The 20152-nt window shown below is 57.5% G+C and overlaps 1 protein-coding gene across 9 annotated transcripts in view; it reads right to left on the reverse strand.

Moving 5' to 3' along the window:
- The window catches only part of SEPTIN9 (septin 9), a 144238-nt gene that overhangs the window by 19409 nt on the left and 104677 nt on the right, over nucleotides 1–20152 (reverse strand). For 5 of the 9 annotated variants that reach the window (XM_033002224.2, XM_033002226.2, XM_042802480.1 and 2 more), the window contains one exon: nucleotides 1049–1240. In XM_033002224.2, coding sequence (XP_032858115.2) covers nucleotides 1049–1240 — 192 coding nt within the window. Of the gene's footprint in view, nucleotides 1–1048; nucleotides 1241–1459; nucleotides 1481–8856; nucleotides 8932–17801; nucleotides 18283–18980; nucleotides 19065–20152 lie in introns of those variants that run through there. The other 4 variants (XM_042802481.1, XM_033002227.2, XM_042802482.1 and 1 more) reach the window with 4 other exon arrangements.

A 20152-nucleotide genomic window follows, 5' to 3' on the forward strand; every position in this document is an offset into this window, starting at 1 on the left:
GCAGGGAGAGCTGCTGCCTGCACAGCCCGGCCCAGGGAGCACAGTCCAGCTCACATGAGGGGCTCCGCGGGACCAGGCCTGACACTGATAGCTGGAAAAAAGCAGAAAAGGCTCATTTCTTTTCCCTTTTCCCCCTTGCTCAGTGTCCCACAGTGCTCGGCCAGCTCTCTGGCTATTCCCAGCATAGTGAGTGGCTGGTGCAGTCCCTGGCACTGGGAGCCCAGAAGCTGCAGCTGAATCAGCCACGATGCAGCCAGTGGCCTTTAACTGCAATAAACCTCCTTTGTCCCATCCACCCTGCAGCCTCGGAAAGCTAACGAACAGGAGCTTGCAGATAGCAGAATTTGGACACACAACCTTCCAGCCCTCCCTCCCTGAAGGTGGACACCCTCTGGGACACTCATTTCCCCCTGTGCCACACTGCAGGTCCCCAAAGGAGCCACCGGTAGCAAAGTCACTCAAGCTGACCAACCCAGCTATGCAAACCCCTCTTGCTGGTCTTTATTCCCACCGGTAAATCATACGTGGCATTTCTTCCCTGGTACTTGTAGCATGGTTGACTGAGCTGAACAGAACGATACAAGAAAACTCAGAAGCAGGAATTTTACCCAAATTACTGGAAATACTAGTAAAGATTAGCGCTCTGGTATACTAGCAGCAGTGCAACCCCTTGAGCTCTAACGTGCTCTCTGCTCAAACCAGTGCAAGGCTCCTGGGAGAACAAGCAAAGGAGCTCTCTGCAAGGCTTCAGTGAGTCCTGACACCCCTCAAGGTGTTCCCCTCTGGGATGTGCCTGTGGGTAATGCACCCTGAGACGTGGGAAGATGCGCAGGACCGCAGGTCACACCACATTGACAGCTTTAACGAGAGCTGAATTCAAGCCAGCTCCTCGGGAGCAGGGTTTGCTGACTCCTAAGGCAAAGACCCCAATGCTGAGCCCAAGCTGCTGCTCCCAAAGAGGCTCCAGAGAGGACAAACATCGTTGCAGAAGAACAAAAAACAACTCGTTGAGCACGTTGCGGGCAGCTGGCGTGCGGGGAGAACTCACCCACGACCATGATGTTGAACTCGAACCCCTGCTTCATGGCTTTCCGTCTCATCTGCTCCAGGATGGCGTCTATCCCCACGTAGCCGAAGTCCGCAGCCGGTTTCTCCGGCCGCGTCGGCATCGCCTGCTTGGGGCCGGCATCCCGTGGAGCGTCCGTCATGCCGGGTGCGTGGCTGGGAACTGCCTCTGGACCTGCGGAGGCAAAGAGAGGCTGGTCAGGGGTGGCAGGCAGCGCCGAGCACCCCGGGGATGCTGCTCCTGGCAGCGAAGGAAAGGAGCTGCCTGTTGCATCCAAAGCTGGAATAAAGCACGTGCGGCACTGGGGCACCGGGCGGCTAAGAGGGAGGAGGCAAATGGGATCTTCTTTCACCTGTAATTACATTAAATTTGGGATTCCCCTTCTTAACTTACTGGATTCACCTTGATCCCTGCCCACATCGCCAAGCCTGCCGCAGCAAAGGGATGCTGCTATGGTGGGAGCAGGCACACCGGGTCCACGAGTAGCCGATCTACCGCCACGGAGTGGGACCCAGCACTGAGAAAGTCCTTGGCACAAGCCTGCGAGTCTGTTTAGTGAGTGACGAAGGCTTTTAGCAGCACAGCCCTGTGCCCAGGTGCTGCTGTTAAAGGCTTGCAGAGCTACACAGCCCGCCCACTCCTCTGTACCACTGTAATTACAGCCCTACGCAGATTGCTGGTGCAAATGCCTTGCGGCCACGTTTCAGGGAGCTGGATGGCTTTGCAGACACAGAAAAGTCCTCGGCATCTACTGACACGTGCCCTCCTCGAGCTCCAGCTGACGCAGCACAGAGGCTGCTGGCTCCTGCTCACAGAAAACCCCAAACCCAATGCACGTGCATCAAAATGGGTCGTGCCAGACAACACCCACGCAGCCACGAAGCTTTCGCGACCCTGCTCTAATTCTGCCAGTAGCTGCCTGAGGAACCCAAACCCTCCAGCTTCCTGCGGACAAAGCGCTCGTCTCTCCTGCAAGATGGCTCCAGGTTAGCAAAGCATTTCAGGGGAAGCAAATCTACACCTTCTTCCTCATTTAACACCTTCATAACGAAAATCAGGTTACCATCCATTCCTCCAGACACCAGGCAGGAGCATCTGCCACCAGGAAGGACAAACTGCCCCGATGTGCTATGGGGGGATGCAGTCTGCTCCCACTCCAGCTGCTCCGTGTCGCCCACTGCAGATATAGCAAATATCCTGAAGGCAGAGCATGCGCAAGGTCCTCGCAAGCTCCTGGACATGTCAGCCACGCAGGGCAAGCTCCTCCAACACAGGCACAGAGCGGGAGGTTTTAGCAAAACACACCTCTGAGAGCCCTCCCATCCCCAGGAGGCTGCTGCTCAGTGCCTGGGTCCTTGCAACCACCAGCCTAAGCAAGCATTTCACTTTTGTTAAGCTTTTTGCAGCAACTATTTATTATTTACTACTATTAATAAAAACATTATTATTTGCAAGGGACTTCTTGCAAAGTCCTCATCCTCATTCCTTCAAACAGGAATATGGCTCTCGGCTCATCTCCTTACCCCACTGTTATTTCTGGCCTTTGATGAGGCGCTGCCTGGTTTTCTCTCCCTTCCTCCCTCTGAAGGGATTTGTCTGTAGGAACGTGGCTGGTCCAGAGGGTCTCCTCCAAACAAAAGTCCATCATCCCTTCTCCTCTGGTAAGGGGCAGGAGCCACGGGGTCTGCAAGGTGGAAGTGCCCATCTCCTGGGAGCACAGCGCACTTCCACACGCTCAAAATAGGCCAAGCAGAAAAAATATATAAAAATAATAAAAAGCAAACCCAAAACTCATCCCAAAGACTGTTTGGGTCACTTTGAACAATTTTTTCCAACCCTCAATCCTGGGCTGTGCAGACCAGCATTACTCACAGAGCTGCTAGAGAGCAAACACGCCGTAGTTTACACCCACGGTAGCAGCACACACCTCCCGGGGCACGCAAACATTCAGGCTCTTGCACAGCTGGCGACGTGCTGCCACGCTGCCCCTTGCAAAGCCAGCTGGCCTGGCGAGCCCAAGGTCCCGCCGCAGATCCCAAATTAGCCCTATTCCAAAACAGCAAGGCTGAAAGTGGAAAAAAAAATCGCTACATACCACTAGGAAAAAAAAAAAAAAAAAAAAAAAAAAAAAGACTCTATCACGTGGAAAATATGCTGCCACCGGCAGCAACGCTGGGTTATGCAATGGTTTTAACTCCTGCAAGCACTGCTTGCACACATGGGAGCGAGCCCGAAGCGCGCTGGCCCCGTGGGACGGGACGGCAGCCTGGGAAATTGGTGCAGGTAAAGCCCAGCAGCACGCACAGAGAAATTAAGAAATTAAACAGCTGGAGCAAAAAGCCACCCTCCACTTGCTACAGAGGCCAGGAGCACCTCCAGCACATCCTGGCTGCTGCTCGTCTATACAGCTCCGCTAACGCGCAGCCAGCGGCGTGCAAAGGGGCTGACCCTGGGCAGGGGGACGTGCAGGCAAAGGGGTCCCCGGCACGGGGAGCAGACAGTATGGGCTGCCTCACCACGCTGCCTCCGGTGCGAGGAGGGCTTGGGGCTCCCCAGCCCCCAGCAAGACAAAAGCCACAGGAAGCGGGGGGCGAAGGCAGGTGGGGGGTTTGTCACCGCGGAGCACGCAGGCGCGCTGCCACCCGGGATGTGCTCGAGCAGCACAGCCGGCAGCACAGCCCAGGCTGCTTCGGCTCGCCTGCAGGGAACAGGTGATTTAAAGGATGTTTTCTTCTAGCACCTGGCTCCTGTTTGGGCAAAAAATAAAATAAAAATGAATATATTGCAACTGGGAGTGTCTGCAGGACAGCAGGGAAGTAAAGACACAAATGCCCCAGCAGACTCCCAAAGGAAATGCTGCCACCCAGACCTTCACTTTTCTTTTTAGCTTCCCAGCACTAAGCTGGTCTTTTCTTAGCAAGGAGTCCAGCACCCCACTTGGCACCAAGGGGTTTGTGCCAGCAGAGGCAGGATGCGGCCAAGCCGCAGGAGCACTCCGCAGCACAGGCACAGCGGGATGCTGTGCCAGGTGGCAGGGAGCACTCCCGCCAGACACTTGTCTAAAATAGAAAGATCCTAGAAATAAATTGGAGCAGAAGCGGTGGCTGCCCGGGACGCGCCGCGGGCAGATCCTGTACTTGTCTGACCCGTTGTGCTCTCTGCAGGGACCGTGCCAAACCTGCGGCGCTCTCGGTGCCAGCGTCGCCGAGCCGACCCTTCCAGAGCACGGCAAGGAGGGATGGATTCATAAACACTCAATACTCTCAGAAATCCCTGACCGCCACCGAGTCCCTGGCACGAGCAGGATCAGACCTCGGGCACTGCTGCTTCACGTGTGCCACCGTAACGCGGCCGCTTGTCCCCGCTGCGGCGGGGGAGGCTGGGGAAGCGACGGGCTGCTCGCTTTGCTCATGGGGGCAGAGCCCGGAGCCTGCAGCTCCCTCCGGCTCGCGTGTTCCTGGATAAACACGAAGCATGCGGGAACACGTGCTCGTGCCGTAATTAGACCTCCTCTGCCAGGGAAACCCTCTCCACGTGGGCACGGGAGATGCTGAGACCTTCAGGGCAGCGCTGCACCGAGCGGGAACAGACCCGCGGCTCCAGCCTGGGCGCCAGGCTGACTCAGGACAGCTGCTCCAAAGTTGATTTTGCCAAAGACTCCGGGCTGTTGTGCTGTAATTGATGCACGTCAGACATGAGCCAAACCCAACATCTGCGAAGCAGCAGATGAAAGGCACCCCACGGAGAGGGGAGCCCCAGGGAGCCCCCCCGGGAGCCCCCCGCTCCTCCAGCCAGCTGGACGCCGTGCGCGGGCGGCCGTGGGATGGGCTTTGCGAAACGCTGCTGGCGAGGGGCTGCCAGCAAACCGAGGGCTTAGAAATGCTGCACTGATGCCACGCGACTGCAACAACCCGGGTCGGCTGCGGGCAGGGGATGCAAAGGCAGGCTGTGGGCTCGCCCAAAACCCTGAACCCTGGGGCTGGCAGTCTTCATCGAGGATTTGGGAAAGGGATCTGTAGGAGGCTGGTATTTCCACTGCAGATAGATAAAGGTTAAATAACCCTTGCAGAGCCTGAACCGGGAATGCCTTGTGTACCCCAGCTCCCAGCTAGACCCAGCAGCTCTGTGCTACGCTCCATCGATGCACGGGGAGTGGGATGCTGGTGATCTGGGAGGGCAGAGCTGATCCTGGAGCGGGGCTGATCCTGGACCTGGTGCTCAGCAGCTTCACGGAGCCACCGGAGAGAGGCCAGGAGGCTGCAACTCCGCTACTGCTGCCCATCACCAGACCCAAACCATTCACACACCATACGGATGCACGGGCAATCAATGGAGAAATGCGAACGCTTGCTGGTAAATCAAAGAAACACCCGTCGGATGCAGGGAGCGACAAGTATTTGCTACCTTTTGGTGATTCTGCAGCTGGTTCTGCAGAGCTACAAGCACCCAGAAGGCCAGGACGCTGCGGTGGGGATAACTCCCCTTCCCTTCATGCAGTGGAGACTGGAAGCACTGCGGGCTTCCAGATTTGTTGGATGGGTTGATGTGAACACAGAGAGAAGATTCACAGCAGCAAACAGCAGTATATCAGGGTGTGAAAACACAACTGCTCCCCAGGGAGCTTGAGCATCCACAGATGTTTTCGAGGGAGAAGTGTGGACCAACTAACCTTTCAATTTTTGGGAGCAGCAAGCTTACAGAATTGCGCCTGTAGGGTGTAACAGACGTTTTTAGAACCAAGGAGTGAATTTATAGTTCCTGGTTAACTACAGCCAGCCGGTGGGACTGCAGCACACACAGCCTCCAGGGCCTCTCTCCTTTGCACACTGAGTTGGTGACCACGAGCTATGGAAACAAATCCAACGTGTGGAGGAGGTGGCAAAGCCACAGCTTTCTCCTCTGAGGGGACAGGAGGAGTTGGGAGGGATGGAGGCAGCAAAGCCAGGGTTGGATGTAAACTCAGCGTGGCCCAGGCACCACTGCTTTCTTTGGCTGCCCCATCAGAGCCACCACGGGATCGCCCAGTGCTGAACGCAGCAGGTCTGTGCTGGTGCCACAGGGATGCGTGGGTACCAGGGAATGTGAGGCACGGCTCAGTCCAAAACTGGGGGGACAGCCAGCACCCCGGAGGAGGGCTCAGCCTGGTGTGCAGAGCCACGGCCACAGAACTTGCAGCACCAAACTGTAACTAAAGGATGTTTCTGTTATTCAATTGCAATCATCTGCGCTCAGCTGGCACAGCCACACCTGAGCTGAAGCCTGTCCCTCGCATCCCTGGGCACCAGGCTATGGTTTCAGGCTGGCCGCCAGCCCAGGTCCACCTACCAACTGGTTATGTTTCCTCTTGGCTTGCATTTCCACCTGAGTGCCAACAGGCACGACCTAGAAACAGCAGAGGATGCTTAACTACACTTCATTAGACCAAATCCGCTCAACAGCTGTCACAGAGGTGGCCAGATACCTCCTGAGCATGCAAGACGCTCCACGCTTGAAGCCTTTTGCTCATGCGGGGGGATAAATCCATTTTCAGAGGCAGCGGTTCCTGCTCTGGAGCGAGCACTCCGGTAGGTGACCAGGCAGGGCCACAGCGCCGAGCCACGGGCACGAGCCACGGGCACACACCACAGGCACACACCATGGGCACACACCATGGGCACACACCATGGGCACACACCATGGGCACACACCATGGGCACACACCACGGGCACGAGCCATGGGCACACACCACCGGCACGAGCCACAGGCATGAGCCACAGGCATGAGCCACAGGCATGAGCCACGGGCACACACCACAGGCACACACCACGGGCACACACCGTGCCCCACGCACAGCTGCGCTGGTCGCGCTGTCCCCGCTCACCACGTGCGTTTCCGTCCTCGCTCATCGCGCTTCGCTTCCCCTCCCCGCTCCGGAAGAAACGGTCCTCCGTAGCTCACCCCCTCCAAACCTCACCCCCCCCCCCAGCTCACCCCTCGATTACTCTTTCATTTACAAGAGATGGATGCTCCAGGGCTCCCCTTCTTGGCTTAACCCTCCGGCTGCCGCAGGCTCCGGCCATGGGCGTTTCTGGGCTGGGCTGCAGCGAGCTCATCCCAGAGGCTGAACCGCGATGCCGGCTCTGCCGGGGCGCAACCTCGAGCGCTCGCAAGCTGCAGCCTGCGAGCTCAAGCGGGAGCCCCCCACCCCACCTCGGCGCACCCCAGGTTTGGGGTGAGGCCGACCACCGCCCTTCCCCGGCTCAGACACGTGCCGGCCCGTGCAGCGCGGCCGGCAGTCCTACATCCTCATTTCGCCAAGCACGTGAGGCAGCCGCTCTAAACCGCAAAGAGTTGTTCACGCTCTTCTCCCATCCGCCCACCAGAGTTTGAAAGGCAGGAGATGGTCACAAATAACCCCAAGTCTTGCCTGCCCCAGTCTCGGGCACGCGGAGGTCACTGGCCACGCAGCCCCAGTGGGTTGCCCTCCCCCGGCGGTGGGGAGAGCTGACCCCGAGAGCAGCCCTGCCTCGCTGGGGACAGCCCCGGCCGTCGCAGGGGAACTCACCAAAGCCAGAAAAAGCTACTCCATCCACCAGCCCCAAAACACCGGCGGCCAGCGCAGCCCTCGCTCCCCGCAGACAGGCTCGGGGTGCCCGAACCAAGGGGGGGGGGGGTGGTTCTGAGGAGTCACACAAAGCTGATTGTCTGGTGGGTTTGGGGTCGGGACCCCCTCCCAACCCCCTGTCCACCCTGGGGGATGGTGGTCAGCACAGGGGGGGAACGTGAGACCCTTCCCAGCCCCTGGGCAAGAGAAAGGACCTCTCGCCCTTGTCAGCCCTTGTCACCGCTTCTCCGCAGAGCTCTGTGCTCTGAAAACAAAGGGGCAGGCAGCGCTCCACCCCAAACCCCGCTTGCCCAAACGGCGTCGCGGGGGGAAGGCGGCCGGCCGCAGGCCCCGCACCGGCACCTGGCACGGCTGCTGTGCCCGGAGCGCGGGCTGAGCCCCCCTCCGGCCCGAGCTCCCGGCTTCTGCAGCTACAGCGCTAAAAATAATAATAAAAACAAGTGGCACCAAGGCTGCCAGCACCCCGAGATACAGTGCTCAAGGTGGGACTTATATCCTCGGGTTTTTAGTTTAACTTTTTAAAAATTTATTTATTTATTTTTAAAAATTATTATTATTATTTTGTCTTTTTTTCTTTTTGCTTTGTTTCTTGAAGGGTCTTTTTTTTTTTTTTCTTTTGTGTTGTTTGGTTGTTTTCTGCTTTTTTTGTTTTGTTTTTTAGGTTTTTGGCTTTTTTTTGCTTGTTTTCGTTTTTTTTTTTTTTTTTGTTTTTTTTTTTTTTTAAAAACAAAGGGCAACCGCGTCCCAGCCGCCCCGAGAGCCCCTTTACGGGGGGCGGCGGCGGCAGCGCGGGAGGTGCCCCCCGGACACAGCCGCTATTCATCCCCGGACAATGCCGGCAGCGCGGCCAGGCGGCCGCCGAACAACGGCCCCTCTTGTGGGGCGCAGGGGGAGAGGGGCCGGGCGGGGGCTGCGGGACGAGCCCCCCCCGGCCCCCCCCACCCCAGCACACCTCCTCCCCCGCGCTCGGCTGCCCGTGCCCGGGACCCTCCGTGGGAACTGGCGGGACCCCCCCCCCCCCCCCCCCCGCCCCCTCCCCTCCCCTCCGCGCTCTCAGGCTTTCCCCCAGAATAATTCACCCCCCCAAAAAGCACTTCCCCCACCAGCCCCCCCCCCCCCCCCCCCCCCAATCTCCGCTGCCCCCCGCCTCCGCGGAGCCCCCGCCCCCAGGCACCGGCGACTCACCCGCGGCGGCGGCGGCGGCTCCGGCAGCCAGCGGCTCCCCGCCTCCTCCCCCATCGCCCTTCCTCCTCCCCCTCCTCCTCCTCTTCCATCACCCTGCCTCCTCCCCCACTGCCCTCCTCCCCGGCCCGGGGGGATGGAGCCTCTTCCCGGGAAGTTTATTTCGCCCCAGGGCGGTTTCCATCCCCCAGCCGCTACTGGCCTGTCCCGGGGAGGAGCGGGGGCGGGGGGGCTCGTAGAGGTTAAGGGGGGGTGGGGGGGGGGAAGGTTTTGGGGGCGATGCTCAGCAGCATGTCCCACCCCGTCCCTCCACCCGCGGTCACTCCCGGGCCCACGCAGGAGGTGCGGGGCAGCGGAAGGGGGGTGGGTCGGTGCTGGGGGCTTCCCCAGGCAAAGAGCGAGGCTGGGACAAACTCAGCCCCTGCGCTGCCCCATCCCCTGCAGACCCCCGTCCATCCCCCTGCTCCGGGGAGGGAGGGAGAGGAGCACAGCCCTTTCGGCACTCCCCGTTGAAACTTGCTTTTTGCTTTCAAGCATCCTGAAATCCCCCCAGCAGAGACCAAAACCAGTCTCCAGTGGGTGTTAAGGCCGCTGACCGGGGGCTCACTTTGCTCTGGAGCTGTTTGAAGACCCCTGGGCTGCATCTCGCATCTGCTGGGGATGAGATGGCAGCCTACATCCACCACCCTGGCTGCTTTTTAAAATCATGCCGATTAAGCCAAATAAAAATTTTATCTGTCTCCACAGGCCCTTCCTGCCTTCTATCTTGATTACCAGAGCTTCATCACCACCTCTCCCCCGCCGGCGGAAAAAAAGGGCCCCAGCCACAGGAGGGAAGCCGCCGTGTCCGTGGGGCCAGGCAGGTGGGCTGTGCCACCCCCTCGTGTGGGTTGAAGTCCCCCCCCGGTGCTGGTCGGTGGTGACAGTGGGAAGCCGTGGGCAGGGGGGCACGGGGAGCCCAGCAACGCCTGCACCTCCCGGGCTGCAGAGCCGGGAGCAGAAGGGGCTCTCCCTCCCTTCACAGCCACGATGCAAAGCCAACCTGCCTCTTTCAGACCCCTGGTTCTGACATGTTACTTCGACCTATCCTACGATCTCAGGATATTTTTTTCCCCCCAGCTCAGATCTGCGCTCCCAGAGAAAGCTGTGCAGGCCACAAAAGGGTTAAGACCGATTTGCACATTTGCAGCTCTCAATACCCAAAGGACTCCGTTTCCCATGCACAGCCCCCAAGCCAGGGGTTAGTACTTGTCCATCCTTTTTGACCCGTTACCAGCATCACCGGCCGCTGTCACACTCCAGCTCCGAGGCAAACCCTCCCGCCCTGCCCGCGGCTCTCACATGGCTCTCACCTTCCTTCTCCCCTTCCGGAACAGCGGCAGCTCTTCCTCCACCCGGCGCAGCCGTCCCACGCCGGGCTGGCAGCATCCCCTCCCCGCGATGCCCGGCAAGGCTGGCATGGGCTGCCCTGGAAGCGATGGGTGCTCGGGCAGGGGGGGGCGAGACTCGTGTCCCAGCAAGTGCCACAAATACCAATTTCCGAGAAACCTCCACCCCAGCACCCGTGCAGGAAACCCACCCTCAATCTGCTTACGCTTGCAGCTGTGCGTAGCTTTCTGATGGATTACACCACTTTTTATGACTTAATAAAGCTTTAACCCCTATCAATGGGCATTAGTGTTTCAATCTCCCTAATCTCCAGGAAAATCCAACGCTAGATGCCAAACTGCGTTTGCCCAAGTAGCAGCTGGGTCTGTTTGCAAGTCCCTCCAGCCTCGCGTTAGCTAGAAAAAGGCAGGAGCAGAGCCAGAAAGCAGCACAGCCCGGCTCTGCAAAGCTTGGCCGTGCTCGCTCAGGTGTGTGCTTGCATGGGGAATAAGGGGAGAGACCTCAGGTGCACGTGGACTTCGCAGTTGCGATCCACTCCTCATGTCCCTGCCATTAAATTAACCACATCTATACCGCCGTGCAGGTGTTAAGCATCCAGCACAGGGTTCGCTTGCCCAAACAAGACTGGCACCAAAGGGGCAAACACAGGATGCTCAGCCACTTGAACCAACACCTCCTTCCTTCGTGCTATTTTTTCACATTGAAACCATGTTTTAGTCTTGCCTGTAAAGGGGGAAAAAAGTCAACCCCATAGAAAAGTTCCTCCTTCGGTCACTGAAGCTCTGCAAAGAGATTTGGAGCAGGATGGGAGCTCACACTGTACAAGTTGTGTTTCAGATTAATTCTTAGAAAATATTTTGTTTCAACTCAGATCTCATCCTTCCCAGAAACAACCCCAAGGCGGGGGAGCAAGCACCTCAGAAGGACAATAAAGTGGCATCCTTGGTCTGAAAGCAAGCACGTACAACAGGCTTTGGTAACCATGCTTGTCTTCATGAAGGCTCTTGGGTGACTTTGGGGCTGTTTGCAGAGACAGCACTCACAGAGTAACAAACAGACACCTCTGGGATTTGTTACTGCAGGAGCATCTCTCTGTTCCTGCAAGGAGAGCAGGGCCCTGCCGTACTTGTTCTCCCACCGCTCGTTTGTGGCTGCACGAGCTCGCTCTGCAAACAGGCAGGACAGACCTGCGGAGGAAGGAAGCAGCCTTACGCCTACGGTGCAGATGAACAGAAGGATTAAGTGACTCGCCCAGGGTCACACAGAAAACTTACAACAGAGCCAGGAACTGGATCCAAATCCCCTACTCAAGTTTTAAAATCACAAAGTCATTGTTGTTATCTTTAAAAAAAAAAAATCATCAGAGTTAGGAGCAATTCTAGTGAGGCACTCTTGCTGTCGTAAGTCGTACCAAGGGATTTGAACTATCTACAGATCCAGTTCTCAGTCTTGCAACTAATTCAAAATAATAAGGAAGGTTCTTGCCTGCCTTACACAGCTCTATCTGTACTATTTTATCTGACACCTTTGCGGGTGAAAGCAGGTCCCCATGTCACAGGCTCACTGCACAGGGCTGTGGGGATGAGCCCCGGCGTTAGCGCAGGGCTGGTAGGGCTCAGTGGAGAGAAGGTGGCCCAGCACTGATGCTCAGGAAAGGCTGGGAGGCAGCAGGAGGTGCAGATCACCAGCCACGGTTCCCACACTACCTGGGTTTTGGGGAAAATCCCAACCACCATCCTTTACCTTGCACCAGAAAACCCCCAACACCGGGGCTGTTCCCCAGCCACCCCAGCAGCGCCGCAGCTCTCCCTGCGCCGGGCAATGCTCTGCCCTCGGCCAGCACGTACCCCGACCCCAACCATAGGTCCCCAGCTGCGAGGAATAACGGAGATCTGCAAAGACAGCTTCACCAGGATTAATCAGCCTGCAGGGGAGACCTGCAGGGCTGCCAACAAACATATTTCACCCCAAGCTGCCCAACTCTAAGAAAACATCAAATCCCTTAAGCACAGGGAGCACGAGCAGGACATCTTCTCTCGCAGGAATGCTGAAGGGACATTTCCAATTTGTACTTTACCGCACTGATCCCCAGTTAAAAGTGCACTGTTAGGGCTTAGTGTATCATTTTTATTGTTTTAATAGTGCAGCTATGCTGACCACCTGCAAGTCCCCAATGACTTTGACGGATAGCTGGAAATCCTGCCAGATATATTTATAATCTCAGATCAATAGCAGAATGAAAAGCACATCCAGAGACCTTGGTAAAGCACCAGCAAGCTCAGTGGAACACAGCATTGACTGAGAAAAGGATGTGGGCTTGCAGACTGCAAGACCAAAATATGTTTTTATAAACACTGAAAGAGATACCATCGCTTCTAGCAAGTGAAGAAGGGACCCCGCATTACCAGGAACATCTAAAACCAACACCAACACTTTTCTAAGAGCCTGGCTGCAGCTCTGCAGGTGTTACCACCCGGGAAGGGCTCTGGCAGGTAGCCACCGTGGTCCCTTCTGAACGTGCAGGGTAACTCTCCAGAAGGTCTGTAATGGTAAGGTATGCAAAACAATGATATTTTCTCCCTTCTGGCTGTATTGGACTCCCAAGTCTATAGATGATGCTGGTTTTTCTTTTAAGCTATCTAGCTTTTGGCATTGAGCAGCCTCTCTGAGCAGCCCATTTCCAAGAGACAGCTCTGCAGGTATCACACCGGATCCTTCATAAAAGGCATTATTTGGTGGCTTAAATCTCCTTAGACAGAGACAGCAGTGGAGCAGCAGATGCCACAGGGTGCAGGCGCTGCCGGGAGCATCCCGGGACCCTGCAGGCTCCATCACACAGAGCAGGGACATCCTGAGCCACCACAGGCAGCAGCCACCATCAACCCCTCCAGGCCCTGGCCAGGAGCAGGCAGCAGAGCCTGCCAGCATCATTGAACCATGGCCGCTTCACTGAAACCCTGTGTTACACAGGGTGCCAGGACCGTTCCTGTTCCCACTGCACCAAAACCCGGGGGATCCTCCAGCCAGACACCTCCAGCCTGTTCCCATTCTTCATGAGGGAAAGAAGGAAGGAGTTATTTCACATGCTGCCATCAGCCAGCATGTGTAGCGGGCACCATGTCCTTGGTGTGAGTCACCCACTCCCCAGGGAGGCCGTGCCTCGATTCCCAGCATCGCATCCCTCTCCCCAGGGAGGCCGTGCCTCCATTCCCAGCATCACATCCCTCTCCCCAGGGAGGCCGTGCCTCCATTCCCGGTGTTGCACCCCAGCAGTGCCCCTGCAGCAGCCTCCCTTCCTCCAGCACATTTCTCCTGCAGAAGATCTGCGGGGTCTGCTCACTTGAGCAGGGAAGGCAGGAGGTTCCTCGGCACGCCTGAGCAATCCATCATTTTCTAGAAAGGAATGGGCTTTGCTAGGAAGCCACTTCAGGGTCACAAATATTTGGAAAAAGCAAGGAAAAAAACATTCCTTCCAACATCCTTCCCCCTTGCAGGGGTCACTGGTTTGGCTCCTGACGTGCTGGTTTGGACAGACACAAAGCACACTCAGCATCTTCCAGGCAACTCCCCCCCCGCCGCAGCTCTCGGCACAGGTTTTGCTCAGCAGGGACCAGGCTGCCTTGGCACCGAAACGCTGCGGCTCAAGAGTCCCCAGGACAGCTCTGCAGATGGCACAGCTCAGCCCTGCCAGAGGGAACGCACCTTGCTCCTTTGGCTGCTGCCAAAGTTTAAAAACTCTATTTTGCTCCAGAGCAGCATCTCCCCTCTAGATGGGAGATACTCAGGCAGTGGCAAGGGGATGTCCAGGCAGTGACATCCCCGGGGGTCACAGCATCCACCCAATGTGGACCGAGCTGCAAAGTGGGTGCTGGGGTGTCCCAAGGGTCCCTGCAGACCTTCTGTACATACAGGCTCATCGCAGGCAGCACGACGGTCTGTGCAAGCTGCTCATAAAGGGCCTTTCTCTGTCCTTTGTGTGCTTCCTCTTTTAAACCTATAAATTCCCTTTGGAGGCAAAGAAGAAAGAATTTAGGGCACCCTAACCTTGAAAAGAAGGAAAACTCCATTCAAGCTGCCAAGCTGCCGGGCTGTCTCCTGCAGTTTAATTAATAGCAACCCATCCCCAGCAAGCTGCTTGCAGTGCCAGCTGTCTCCTCTGATGGAGGTGCTTTTCTACAAATAATAGTGCTTTGTATTTTGATGGGGAAAGGTCAGAAGGATGGGGGGAGGGAAATGCATTGCTTCCCCGCAGACCCCGGCGCCAGGAGTAAGTCCAACTCAGTCCCCATCTGCTCCTGGGGTCAGATCTGGGAGATGGTAGCACCTCTCCAGCAGCCTCAGGGCGATCAGGTCCTAACACTCAGCAAAGCACCAGGAAAATTCAGACCTGTGGTCTGCAAGCCCACTGCTGCCAGGAGGCCTGGCGAGCTCCTGGTGCTGCTTTGACGTGGTCCAGGACCTCCCGTGGGGAAATCCCTGCTCTGCTCTTATCAGGAGCTGCCCTGATAACAGCACAGGATCTGCGCTGCAGGGAGCCGGCGCCGGGTGCCCCTGCCAGCTCTGCTGGGTCACCAGAAAGAGACAGTCCTTGCTGCCATTTGGCTTTTGCATAAATAAATAAGCCAAGCCGAGGCTGAGAGCAATGTGGATGAATCCAAGGTGCTGCAGTAATGCAGCACAGTAGAGGAAAAAAGGCGAAATGAACCCAGGCCCTGGGTGTGCGGCACGAGACGCCGACAGCCACCAGTCCCCGGGGCACGGCCATGAGATCACCTTTATTTCTGCTTGGCCATGGCAGATCAGAGCCAAGCACTAATCCAAGCCACCTCCTCAGACCCTGGGCAAGGGAGCCAGGGCTTCCCTGGAGCCACATGGGTGCTTTCTGCCTGTAATCACCCTGCTGCTGGCTGGTAATTAAGTCCTCCAGACAAACGAGGCTCCTGCCTGCAGCCCAGTGCCAGCGCCTGGCTGGGCGCCGCTGCCCCAGGCAGCACCACTGACACCATGGTTGCTCTCTGAAAAGCACACAAGTAGCTCTCCCGCTTTTGCCAGCTGGTTCAGCCTGTGCTCGCTGTGACTTTTGTCCCCTCCGTGTCCCACCCATGTCCCTCTGTGCCATCCAGGCAGCCTAGGGCTGCCCCAGCACCGAGAGGCCTCTGGTGCCAGTGCAGGACTAGGGCATTTCTCCCCTTCTACCAGTTTATCTGGGGGAATAGAGAGAGAGAAAAAATGCTGAAGAAAGGCAGCAGAAAGCAGTGTTAGGACAGGTCCCTGTCCCACAGACATACACGCCAACACAGCCCCCAGGCACCAAGGGTTTGCCACTTCAGGCCCCGGCTGAAGGGAGAGGACTCAGCCCACAGTGCCCCCAATTCCACCCACGGCCGCTCGAGGAAAAGGTCCCCGTTGCTTAGCAAAGGGCCATTAATCGCCAGGATTGTGTGGGATGAGAAAGGGTTAACCCGCTGCAGCTGGGCCAGAAATACCGTCCAGGACAAAGAGAGATTTCATGTCACCCGCATCCGCCGAGTGCAGGAGAAGAGGCCTTAATCTGATTCCCAAAGAAAATGTGGCTTTTACAGCCCTGCTTGCCCGGGCCCCTCCGGCAACTTTTGCATCCACAGCAAGCGCTAATGCAGTTTGGGAGAGGGCCAGAAAATGGGAAGAGAAATGACTTTTCCGCAAGTTTGTGAGAAGGGAGAGCCAGGTGCAGGCGGCTGGACCCAGGCAGTGTCCCTGCAGCGGGACACCGGGACGTGGACATGGCCTGGCAAGGTCTGATGGCCCCAAAAGCACCCCCAGAGCAGCCAGACCTCAGCATCGGTTCTCCTGTGATTTATCAGGGACTGGAGAAAGCATCACTGCCAAATTCCCACTGGGTGATGCTCGACTGCACCCCACCACAGCAATCACTGATGGCAATGAGGGTGCAACGGGGAGGGACCTGCGAGCATCCCGACACTGCCTGGCATTTTGGGGACCACATCTCGGGATGACGAAGGTGAGACAGCATGAGCCAGAGAGCTTCAGGGTGTTAACAGCAGAGCTCTGCCTCTTCCCCGCAAGGACGGGGACCCCAGGGAACAAAACCAGGGACGCTGCTGGGAAGCAGATGGTGCTCACGCCCACTACGGATGCGGATGAACAGCCTGTGCCTTCGTCTCCCAGCCGACACCCAGGCACACGTCCCATGGTGCCACGTCCCTCCCCGTGACCCCGACAGCTACTCCCCTGCAGCAAATGGGGTTGGCCAGCCTGGCCCCTTTGCCACAGCTCCTTCCCACCTCCCCAGCCCCACACCTGCCTGTTACCTTGAAACGCCATTGCCCACTCCCCACGGGATTTTTGGACAGGAACTCCTAAGATCCCACTGAGCCATACTTGCAAGATTAACTCTTTTGGTCCAGTTTTTGCTATCATTTTTTAATGAACGAGCTAGCTTTACCATACACTTCTCCACAAAGCACCTACCAAAGTTGAGAGATAAATGAAATATAGTGGCATTCCGACATAAAGTCACAACACCCATTGGGCATCACCCCAGGAGAATTGCCCTTCCCTTTCCCAGCCCAGCCCTTCCCGTGTACCAGAGCAAAGCTCAGACACATTACCCAAGGATCAACATCTCCAGTGCAGGTTTCGCCTAGCCCCAGTGTAGCTTCGACAGGGCTGGATGCAGCATCACAGCCAGGCGGAAATCACAGCATTTAAAACCACAGGCTATAAAAATTCCACCGTGCTTGGAGAGGGGAAGTCTGGATTCCCCATGGAGAGGTGTCCAGGAACTGCCGCTGCAGGGTTATTAGCCACCACGCCATTAGACCCCGCCGCATCTGCATGCCTCGAGCTATGGCTAACATATATTCGTGAGAATATACATGCTTAATGGCTGTGAGGTCAAACACATTCAATACACCACCATCGAGCTACCCACAGGCCTCACAGCCACACGGGCATTTTGCTCTCAACATGAAAAATCATGGACTGCAACTACAAAAGCCTGGAAGGGGTCACAGCTCTGGGGGCTGTCACAGTTCTCTGTGTGCTCCAAACATATTTTTTCTATCCTCACATGTCCTTATCTGCACTCAGGATGCCCTTACGGCAGGGCTGTAAGCAGGGCACACACCCTGGGCCAGCTGCACCCCTCCTGGATGCTGCATCCTACAATCTGGAATCACACCTGGATGGGGCAATGGCTCTTAAGGGTTCACATGTAATCACAATTCTTGGGTTTTGGTTTTTTTTTTTTTTTTAACAGGGTGGTGCCTGAGCCACCACTCATCTCAAAACCAAAGCTCAACCAAGCATTGCCTGCACATGCAAATCTCCCATCACCGGCCCCAGGCCCACCTATCTCGCAGGGGAATTCAGTCAAACCCACCAACAGCCGTTAGCACCAGCGAACCCAGGACCCTCAGCCAGCGCATCTCCGACAGCGGCGTAAAATCTCTCCCCGCCCGAGAGCTGCACCACGGGCCTGGCTCCATCCGCAGCAGGAGCAATTCAATAAAATTAAGCAGCTTGCTTAACACAAGGATACGCAACCCCAAACTTGCCTGGTGCTGTAGTAGGATGTTCCTGTGCTCCTCTGGTCTCTGTGTTCGTGCAAGTTCACCCCTGAAAGCAGCGGGAGTGAGCCCAACGTGCCGTGCAGGACACGCAGCTGCTCAGCTCACCGAGGGCTGGACGTCCATGGCTCCAAAGAGGGGTTTGGGGGTGCAATGGAGTGACCTGCGATTTATGGAAGGGCAGACACAAGGCTCTGTCAGTGCTCTCAGGCCCTGAACTATGAAATCTCTGAGAAACCCTATATAAACAGCTCAGTGTACGCCAAAAGCCGCAGCATGGGGCAGCAGTATCGGCCCCATCGGAGCCCAGCTGCTCCCCCGGCCCCGAGAGCTCCTCATCCAGCCGGAGATAGTCTTGGCCCCGAATATGTCAGCCCAGATCCATCCTGGATGCTTCTTCCCTGAATGAAGTGTCGCCGCACCAGGGATGGATATAAAAAGCCTGGTTTGAAATCCTCTGGCATGAAGCCTTTCCTTCGCAGGGGCTGCCTGCGGGCAGGACCAGCGGGTCGCTGCACAGCCAGGAGTGGAACACCCCCCACCCCCCCCGGCTGTCTCCGAGGGGTGTAAAGGTGCTGGGTGACCGTGGGTCACTGGGGTACAAGAAAAGAGCGATTCCTGCAGGCACACACCGCACACAGCCCGGGCTGCCCCTGCCCGGCTATGGCATGTGAGAAAAAACGTGCCCTTAGCAAGTCCAGAGGGTTCCCACCCTTAAACACGTATGTTCCCAATCTTCCACAATCGCTGTGCAAACAGCCGTCACGACTGGCGAGAGAATGAGGAGGTGCCAAAAAAAAAAAAAAAAAAAGCAAGGGGAAAAAGGGAGGGAGGAGAAAAAAAAAAAAAAAAAAAAAAAAAAAAAAAAAAGCAAACTTCCCAGCTGGGACAGTTTGCATAGCTACAATGCTGCGACACAGCAAAAAAAAAAAAAAAAAAAAAGAAAAAAAAACCTGCGGGCGGAGACTGCATGCAGGACACCCACGCGAGACCGGAGCGCGGCGTGACCCCGGCCCCGCGGAGCGCCCGCCTCCTCCCGAGCCCCGGCCCCGGCTTCTCCTCCTCCCGCCGCAGGATCGGTCCCTGCGACCCCCCCTGGGACCCCCCGCTCTCCGGGTACCCCCCCCCCCACCCCCGGGACCCCCCGCCCTGAGCCCACGCACTCACCCGGGCGGCCTCAGCTCCCGCGCGGGGCCGGGGCCGGAGGCGGGAGGGAGGGAGGGGGTTGGACGGGGCTGGTTCAAAAGAGCCAATTAAAGAGAAAAGCCGGGGGAGACGCTCTCGGGGCGGGGGGAGGCGAAGCCCGCTCCTCGGGGGCTGTCCCACGCGTGGGCATCCGCGGCGCTGCTGAGGACAGCGAGCGGCCGGCACCCCCCCACACCCCGCCGCGGGGCCGGGGGGGGAGAGCCCAAACATCTTTCCCCCCTTCGAAGGGATCAGACCTCCCCTAGCAGGCAGCTGGGCATCCTCATCGCCTCTTTTTTTTTTTTTTTTTTTTTTTCTTTGGGGGGGGGGGGGGTCCCCAAGCTCTGGGTGCCTCCAGAGCACCCCACAGTGCGCGCCCCTGTGCAGGTGGGGGTTGGTGCCCTGGGCACAAGCTGCAGCTCAGGTCTGGGGGCTGCAGGGGTGGGGTGGGGGCAGGACGGGTGGGAGGAGGGGGAGAGCAGGAGGCTGCTTTTGGGGAGCACTTCCCACACGGGCACCGAGAGCTACAGAACAGGGCTGGGGAGAGGAGGATTCCCCACTGCCTCCGTGCCCTGCACCACCCTCCAAGCGCTCACAAGGATGCTCAGGAGATGGGATTTCCCCAGTGCTCATCAGGACAAGGGGCCATCAAACACCAGGAGGTTCCTTCCCCATCAGTTCACAACCAACCTTCAGAGCAGAAACCGTGGAGAAGCACGGCCACGGGCTGTCAGCCCTCCCTTACGTCACCAGACACGCTCCCCACGATGCTACAGAAATGTGTTTCCCAGGGCAAGTAATGCAAGAGCATCTCCGTGCAGCCAGCAAAGCCACTACAGCCACACATCTGCCAGGCAGGCGAGGCTGCAGCAGCCCCTTCCCGCTGCCCGTGCAGGTGCAGACACCCAGACCCGGCCCCCCTGGCTGGGGCAGGGCTCCCCAAATCCGCACGGACCCTCTCACAGGCAGCGCTCTCAGCCTTGCCCGGCGCCACCAGCAGCCAGGGTCCCTTTTTGGTGCAGGGCTGGGGGCAGGCTGCCTGCAGCAGGGTCTCAGCGCGCTGGGAGCTGACACGCCGGGGAGCCCCCATCGCCGGGATCACGGCGGGGTCGCTGCCGCCCCGTTTCACCTCCAGGACCCGGCACCGGCTGCGG

Source organism: Tyto alba, unplaced genomic scaffold, assembly GCF_018691265.1.
Source record: "Tyto alba isolate M040663 unplaced genomic scaffold, T.alba_DEE_v4.0 Super-Scaffold_39, whole genome shotgun sequence".
Lineage (NCBI taxonomy): Eukaryota > Metazoa > Chordata > Aves > Strigiformes > Tytonidae > Tyto > Tyto alba.